The sequence below is a fragment of the Nannospalax galili genome, unplaced genomic scaffold (genome assembly GCF_000622305.1).
Source record: "Nannospalax galili isolate Female #2095 unplaced genomic scaffold, S.galili_v1.0 scaffold395, whole genome shotgun sequence".
Taxonomy (NCBI): domain Eukaryota; kingdom Metazoa; phylum Chordata; class Mammalia; order Rodentia; family Spalacidae; genus Nannospalax; species Nannospalax galili.
In genome coordinates this window covers 756016-765003 of record NW_008335527.1, presented here as the reverse complement: position 1 = coordinate 765003, position 8988 = coordinate 756016, and the positions used below count along the sequence as shown (strand labels likewise).

General features: G+C 39.8%; 1 protein-coding gene across 2 annotated transcripts in view; it reads right to left on the bottom strand.

Annotated features, from left to right (window-relative positions):
• Nucleotides 1-1129: 1129 nt before the first annotated feature.
• The window catches only part of Katna1 (katanin catalytic subunit A1), a 31667-nt gene continuing 23808 nt past the window's right edge, over nucleotides 1130-8988 (bottom strand). The window contains exons 6-11 of one of the 2 annotated variants that reach the window (XM_008830414.2): nucleotides 7417-7522; nucleotides 6480-6638; nucleotides 4974-5100; nucleotides 3987-4121; nucleotides 3432-3558; nucleotides 1130-1486 (exon numbers count right to left, since the gene is read on the bottom strand). In XM_008830414.2, coding sequence (XP_008828636.1) covers nucleotides 1288-1486; nucleotides 3432-3558; nucleotides 3987-4121; nucleotides 4974-5100; nucleotides 6480-6638; nucleotides 7417-7522 — 853 coding nt within the window. In that variant the 3' untranslated portion in view covers nucleotides 1130-1287. The remainder of the gene's footprint in view (nucleotides 1487-3431; nucleotides 3559-3986; nucleotides 4122-4973; nucleotides 5101-6479; nucleotides 6639-7416; nucleotides 7523-8988) is intronic. The other variant, XM_017797473.2, reaches the window with a different exon arrangement.

The window sequence follows — 8988 nt, the reverse complement described above, 5'->3', positions numbered from 1 at the left end:
AGTATGCCACATGTGTATCAGTGCCCCCAGAGACCAGAAGAGGGCACTGGATTCCCTGGAGCTGGAGTTGTAGGTGGTTGTGAGCTGCCCAACACAGATGGCTGGGAACCTGGGTCTTCTGCAAGAACAGTAAGCACTTTTAACAACTGAGCCATCTCTCCAGCCCAGTAAGTTACTTCCTTCTATATAATCATAAATGTAAATCTTACTCCCAAATTTTATACCATTAACTGTATGCATGTGTATATGTGTTCATGTGGGTACACATGTGTGCATGGATGTCAGAGGTCAACAACATTGAGTGTAGTTCCTCAAGGTGACACCTACCTTTTTTTTTTTTTTTTTTAAACATTTCATTATTTTTTTTCTATGTGTATGAGTGTACAGCCTGCATGAAGATAGGTGCACCTGTGTCATGCAGTGCCTGCTGAGGTCAGAAGACTGCGTTGGAACCCCTGGAACTGGAGTTAAGGATGGTTCTTAGCCACCATGTGGGTTCTGGGAGTTGAACCCAGGTCCTCTGCAAGAGCAGCCAGTGATCTTAACCTTTGAGACATCTCTCCAGCGCCCCTACACCTAGCTTGTTTTTTGAGATAAGGTCTATCACTGGCCTGGGCCTCACCAAGTAGACTCAGCTGGCTGACCAGAGAGCTCCAGGGATCCTCAGTCTCTACCTTCCAAGTGCTGGGATTACAAGTGCATACGACCAAGCCCAGCTTTTTCTAAACCTGGGTTCTGAGGATCAAAGTCGGGTCCTTTTATTTCACTTACTAGCTTTTATTTATACCACTAACTGTTTTCGTTTTATGCTTAGTTTGTATCCTGACTGAACAAACTAAGGACTTTGGCTAGAGTATAATAAACAGTAGGCTTAAAAATATCTACCAGCACCACACAGCTTCTTACAAAGACAGAAAGTTAAGAGTCCTATTCTTATCCTGACAGAAAGGGGAGAGAAGCTACCAGATGAGAAGGAAGGTACACTGGGCCTGGCTTATGGTTTAATTAGCTACTTGTATAAAAATGATTACTAATTTTCAGTTGTCCCTATAGAAAGAATAACAGCAACAAGCAGTGGGAGAGTGACACTGTACATAGAAGAAATCAAGCAATGCTAAAGTAAAATATGTACAGCTTAAAAATACTGACTTTATTCAGAATCATAAGGAATTTAAAAATCTTACCGTTATGAAAGTTTAAAAAAATATAGTACTCAGTGCAGTGAACTACTACATTTAATTATTTTTCAAAGACATAAGGCAGATTTCTCAGTTTCCATGTGAGAAATTAGCATGATCCAAACTCAACTATCCATTTCTCATATCTTTCAATGTCTGCAGCTGACACTGACTTAGAAACCTTTTTTAAAGCCATTTCAAAATCCTCCATAGTTGTAGGCATATGCATTTCTTCTCTTGAAAGGTTTCGGATTTCTTCTGGGGTTAGACCCTCAATACGTCTTCTCATGGCCATCAAGGATGCATCCCTAGGTTTTAAGTTTAAAAAACAGCCCAAAAGATTATTTTGATTAAAGAATTTCTGTTGCATATGTTGTAACATTCTCTAAGATTATATTATATATACATACATCATATACATATGTAATACTGCATTGGAACCTAAAAATTCTACTTGAAGAAGGAGTCAGATCCACTGGAACTAGAGTTACAGAAGGTTGTTAGCCGCCATGTGGGTGCTGGGAACTGAACTCTGGTCCTCTGCAAGAGCATCCAGTGCTTTCAACCCCTGAGCCATCTCTCCAGTCCCTACTGCACTGAATCTTACATTGGAATACAGGCCTGCTTTTAGTTGTTTTTTACCCATGAAATCTTCACGAAATAAGTATACTAATAAATTTAACTAATAAATGCTGCACATACAGCCCAAGAAAAAGTACAACAAAGAAGCTAGCAACTGCATTTCAAATATTTGGTAAAATAAAGAATAAGCTACGGTACAGAAACAGGAAAAAATACATTATCTAGATAAGTATATTCTCCACGTAAAAGACAGACAATCAAGTTAGGCATTTCCTTTCCCTTCTATTACAGAAACTTCACATATCTCTTTGTGTCATTTTTGACAGGATGTCCCTAGTCCCAGCCAGCCTGGAAGTCACTATGTAGACCAGCCTGGCCTACATCTCACAGAGATCTGCCTGCATCTACCTTCTAATAGCTGGGATTAAAGGTGTGCGCCACCACGCCCAGCCTCTCTTTAAATAAATATTAGTTTTATTTTTTCTATGAGTATATTGCCTGCATGTAAGCACACCTGTGTCATACAATGCTGGTGGAGGTCAGAAGAGGGTGTTGGAATCCCCCTGAACTGCATTTATGGATGGTTGTTAGCTGCCATGTAGGTGCTGGGACCCAAACCTGGGTCCTCTACAAGGGCAGCCAGTGCTCTTATGTAAACCAGGCTGGTATCAACCTCAGAGATCCACCTGTCTGCCTCTCCTGAGTGCTGGGACTAAAGGCGTGCACTACCACACCAGGTTCTCCCACCTTTTATTTTTCTATTCTTTGAGAAAGAATCTCATGTAGACCGGGCTGGCCTTGAACTGGTACTGTAGCCAAGGATGATCTTGATCCTCCTGCCTCTATATCTGGAGTGCTAGGATTATAGAGTGTACCAAAACATCTGATTCTATGTGGTGCTAGGGATCAAATCTAGAGCTTCTTGCATGCTATGCAAGCACTCTACCACCTGAGGTACATCCCAGCTCCTCATGTATCTTTTTCTCTGACCAAATTTCATCCTTAATTGTAGTCACCATGTATGCAGAGGGACAATATAGGTTCTTTATGTGTGTTCATGCTATAGCTGACCCTCAAATCCTGACTGCTATGCTCACTTTAGAAATGAGTACAGTCAAGCCTCTGAAATTTAGATTAGGACAAAGTCTAGCTCACTCAACCAAACTGAAGAGACTTATTCCTTTCAACTGCTGTTCCTAAATTTAGGATATGGTCACTGAAAACAAGATTGCATTACTGTATCCCATGAGTACACTAAATATATTTCAGTCATTTCCCATGTAACAGTATAGTGAAGCAATGCACCAGTAACTTCAAATCCAAGACAATGATTCTCTCTTACCCAAACTGTTCGAAAATTAGCTTCTTAAACATACAGTTTTCAAATGACCTGAAGACCATTCATATTTTACCAATACCTGTTAACATTAACTTAAAACCAACTTGTGACCATGAAGTAATAATTGTGGTGTGGGTTTTTTTGTTGTTGTTGGTTTGTCAGTGTTGGGGAATCAAACTCAGGTCTTGTACATGCTAGGCAAAAACTCTACAAATGAGCTAGATCCCAGTCCAATGTGGGTCACCTGTCTACTACAGTATAAAAACTTCCTAATACAAGTTTATACTCAGAAAAACCTTGGCTTCCAAAAAAACAAGAAAAGTAATACATACCTGCACACATTGGTAATGTCTGCACCTGAATAACCTTCCATGTTTTCTGCTATGCTTGCAAGGTTAACATCATCAGCCAATTCCAGTTCACGTAAACTTATTCTTAATAGTTCTTCCCTGCCTTTTGCTGATCATAGAAACAAATTTTTAAAATGTAAGCCTTCAATGTAAACAATGTATTTTTTTTTCAAGCCTACTGTCATTTTTTTAAAGAGTGTCTCTCACTGTAGCCCAGGCTAGCCTTGAGTTCATGATCTTCCTGCCTCAGCTTCCAAGTGTTAGGATTTACACATGTAAACCACTACGCCTGCCTCAGGCCTACTTTGTATGAAGAGTTGTTTTCCAATTCTTAGAACTTATATGCTTGAAAGTAAAGAGTTGCTCTTCATTGAACTTTTAACATCTTAGTGATCAAAAGCTTCCAAGTTCTAGATGTAGCCAAACAGTGATACAAGCACACATTTGTCTCTTCAGGGAAGCTTAGTACTGAATTTTAAATTACACAAAATGACTTGATAGTTAACAGGAACTTTCAGACAACATTTATAATGATACCTGATGGTAAAGGAATATAGATTCGTTTCTCAAGACGCCTTCTTAAAGCCTCATCTATATCCCAAGGAAAATTAGTAGCTGCCAGAACCATAACCATTTTGGAAGGGTCATCATTTTCAGAGGCACCTCCAACACCTAAATGAAGGATAACAATAAAAGGAGTTGGATTTACAAAATAAAGCTCTTATTTAGAGATTATCAAATATTTAGCACAATAATACAAGGCAGTGTAATCTTCAGGTCTTAAAACTTAGCTAACTGGGGCTGGAGAGATAGCTCAATGGGTAAGAGTACTTCTTGCTCTTCCAGAGGACCTGAGTTCAGTTCCCTAAGAGACTCACAACCACCTGTAACTCCAGCTCTCAGGGATCCAACTCCCTCTTGGCATATATTCATATATATATAAATTTGAATTTAAAAAGGTCTTAGCTAACAAATATAACCCAAGGACAATGAGTTTTTACAGTATGCAAAAATATAACTCAAAACAGATTTAATGGAAACAACAACTCAGCTCATGTATATATATCCTCTAAGGTCAATATATCTGCATTTATTTCTCAAGTCTATGGCTAAAAATAAGATACCTACGTATGTGTATGTGTGTATATATATATTTATGGATATATGGGATGGCCAATATTTCTAAACATTTCAAGAGTACCAAATTTAGCTGGGTGTGGTGGAGCAAGATTTTAAATCCCAGTACTCAGGAGGCAGAGGCAGGTGGATCTCTGTGAATTCAAGGCCAGCTTTGTCTACAATGTGAGTTCCAGGTCATCTGGGCTACAGGGAGACCCTGTCTCAAAAAGACACCCCCCCCCAAAAAAAATTACCAAATTTACTACCAGACATATCTGCCTGTCGTCTCTCATCCAACTGGAGTTAGGAACATATACTGAAAGCACACTGAGTTAGCTTGACCCACTGGCACAGCATACACAGCAACCTCCCATCTCAAGTTAATCTGTACAGACATATACATACCGTCCATTTGAACCAGCAGCTCAGCTTTCACTCTTCGGCTTGCTTCATGCTCCTCAGAAGTCCCTCGGCGACTACAAATGGAATCTATCTCATCAATAAATATGGTAGCTGGAGAATAAAATCGAGCCTATTGGAAGTAATCATATAATACCAGGTTTTATCTTTTTGTTATTTATATTTTATTCTATTTATCTGAGTGCCTGCATGTATGGAAGTGTACCACATGTATGCCTGGTGCTCACAAAGCCAGAAGAGGGCATTACAGGTGGAATTAATTATCTATAATTAATTAATGTAATTGTAGGTAGGTGGTTTTTAGTTGCTGTGTGACGTTTGGGAACAGAACCCGGCTCCTCTGCAAGAGCAAATGCTCTCAAACACTGAGCCATCTCTCCAGCTGACACACCTGTTTTTCATTTAGAAATAATATGGGGGGGAGCTGGAAAGATGGCTCAGCAGTTAAGAGCATTGGCTGCTCTTGCAGAGGACCCAGGTTCGATACCTAGACCCACATGGTGGCTAACAACCATCCATAACTCCAGTTCCCAGGGACTCTGATGTCCTCTTCTGACCTCAACTGGCACTGCATGACAGAGGTGCACTTACATGCAGGCAATATACTCATACACATAAAATAAAAATACTAAAATAATAATCATCATCATCATCATCATCATCATCATCACCACCTGGGGCTGAGGACACAGCCCAGTAATGGAGCACTTGCCTAGCACGTGCAAGGCCCATAATGCAAGGGCTCAACTCCCAGAAATAAATGATTTAAAGGCTACAAATTGGAAAACATGGGGCAGTCAAGAGCACTTACTGATTTAGATGAAGACCTGGGTTTGGTTCCGAGCACTAACATTATGAGACTCACAACCACCTTGTAACTCTAGTCTAGAAGATCCCATAGCCACTGCTGGCCTCTCTGGGAACTGGCATGCATGTGGTGTACATACATATTAAAGCACTGACATAAAGGAAGAAACTGGAAGGGAACAGCTGAAAAGGCTGCCACACTGCATAAATATACCATATAAAATGCCACATTGTAGCTAAGCCTACTGGTTTAAAAACATAATCATGGGGCCAATGAGATGGCTCACTGCACAAGACTGATGCCAACATAAAGGTGGAGGGAGAGAACCAACTCCACAAAGTTGTCCTCTGACTGCCACATGCAAGCAGTGGCATATACACATGAATGCACAAATAATAAACTTTAGAGAAACCACAATTTTAGACTTTAATAACATATTAGTAATTCTAATGCTGATCCCTTAATGTGACATGCTCAGAAACTAGCAGATGTGGCTCTAGCTCTAGAGGAAAGGAGACAACAAGATCTCCAGTCATTCATGTTTATGAAGGATGCTTCAACAAGGGCACGGGAATCATACCCTGCATAGAATGTCATCCTAACGAGCTGAGCTATATAATGTAGGTAAGTCACTTTCTCCCCTTTTAGAGGTAAAAAAATGTTAGAACTGTTTCAAGCATTACCATTTCAAACAGAAGACGGACAAGCTTCTCAGACTCTCCTCTGTATTTGGAAGTCAGAGTTGATGAAGAAACATTGAAGAATGTTGTCTTGCATTCTGTAGCCACTGCTTTAGCAAGCAGGGTCTTTCCTGTGCCTGGTGGGCCAACCATCAGCACTCCCTGCAGGGAATAAACTAGTGTAAGCAAAGGTTCACCTCTCAATGCTGTGTTCTGTTTTGACAATGACTGTAAGGCTGGACTTGAACTCCTGGGCTTGAATGACCCTCCTTCTTCATTCTTTGGAGGAGATGTGACTACATGTTGGCACCACCTTATCCAACCATTTGCCCTTGTTTGAATTTACAATTATTACTAAGTACCAAATTTTACCTAACTTATATATACATATATAAAACATTGAGACAAAGAACAAACAGAAAGATAAAATGAATGACACTTTGTAAGAAATTTACTTTTTCTATCACAAAAAGAAAATACATTAAAAATTTGGAACTCACAGGTATCTGACTGCCTCTGTCTCTTAAGGGCTGGGTAACCACTATGGCTAGTAAGAATTAATATTTTAAAGCAGATAAATAATGTTTATATGCTAATACAGAGGTCTGCTTTTCATTTCTTTTAAAAATTTTATTTTCAATCGTGTGTGTATACATGAGTACAGGTGCTGGTGGAGTCACCCTGTATCAAAAAGACCCCCCCCAAAAAAAAGGTCTCACTTTATAGTCTAGGTTGTCTTAGAAATCAGTATGTAGCCCAGGTTGGCCTCAAACCCAGGTGATCCTTCTGCCTCACCTTCCTGAGTATTCAGATTACATGCATGAGCTAATACACCTGGCCTAAAATGTCCTCTAGCCCACTTTCTCCAACATGGATAAGTAATGGCTCTCCTAGCAGTGCTTCCATTTACTCCGCTGATGCCTGAGCATAATTAACTTACTTTCCATGGTCTCCTAATGCCCTTAAAGAATTCTGGCATCCACATTGGTAACACCACTGCTTCCTTAAGCAACTTTTTAGCTTCTACTAAATCAGCGATATCATCCCTGAAAGAAAAGATACTTTATCAGCCAACTCCTTAGATTACATACTTAATCCTAGGTAGTCACTCTCAAGAACCATTACCAGCATGTTTTACACTCGAGACCAAATGCCAAGTCTCTGAGGGTATAATCAACTAACATACTAGAATTACCTTGCCAAACAGTATACACAGAGAATCATCTCTGTTTTTAGTAATTGGCAGTAATGGTTTTCTGCTTGGCTTATGAGAACACAGGTCTCTAGATCTCCATTCACTCATTTATTCCATTGTCTCAATTCTCAAGTGCTGTGATTATACACGTGAACCACTACACCATGCTATAAGACCTCATAAGTAAAGGTTTGAGTATCTCCTTAACTGAAAAGCTTGGTACAGAACATTTTTTTTATTTTGGAATATTTGCATAGATTTTACCAGAGGAACATTCCCTAATCCCAAAACTTGAACTCTCATTCATTTCATCTAAACTTCTCCACAATTTGAAACTTTCTTTTTTTTTTTAAAAAAAAAATGTCTTTTTGAGACAGGGTCTCCCTGTAGCCCCAGCTGTCCTGGAACTCACTATGTAGACCAGGCTGGCCCTGAACTCACAGAGATCTGCCTGCCTCTGCCTACCGAGAGCTGGGATTAAAGGCCTGCGCCACCATGCCTGGCCCAATTTAAAACTTTCTAAGGATGATGTCTCTGCTCTAAAAATACTTGGGTCTCAGCATGTTCAGCAAATGGTACTGGCACAAATAGATCTCCACCTGTAGAAGAATGAAACTAAACCCCTATCTTTCACCTTGCAGAAAAGTCAATTCCAAGTGGATCAAAGACCTCAATGTAAAGCCTGAAACTCTGAAACTGTTAGAAGAAAACATTGGCAAAAACCTAAAAGATATAGGTGTAGGAAAGGATTTTCTAAACCGGTCATCAATTGCTCAGGAAACAAGGGCAAGAATTAACAAATGGGACCTCATTAAACTAAAAACCTTCTGTACATCAAAGGAGACAACCAAGGAGGTAAACAGAAACCCACAGAATGGGAGGAAATCTTCACCAGTGGCACGTCCAACAGAGATTTAACATCCAGAATATATAACGAACTCAAAACACAAAGTATCAAGAAAGGAGGTAACCCAATTAAAAGATGGGCTAAGGAACTGAACAGAGAGTTCTCAAAAGAAGAAATAAAGATGGCTAAGAAGGATCTTAAAAGATGTTCAACATCACTAGTAATTACGGAAATACAAATTAAAACTACTTTAAGATTTCATCTTACCCCAGTCAGACTGGCTAAGATCAAGAGAACAATGATGCCAAATACTGGCAAGGATGCGAAGAAAGAGGAACGTTCATTCACTGCTGGTGGGATTGCAAACTCGTGCAACCCCTATGGAAAGCAGTGTGGAGAACTCCTAAAAAACTAAAAGTGAACCTACCATTTGACCCAGTTATACCACTCCATGGCATATACTCAAAAGA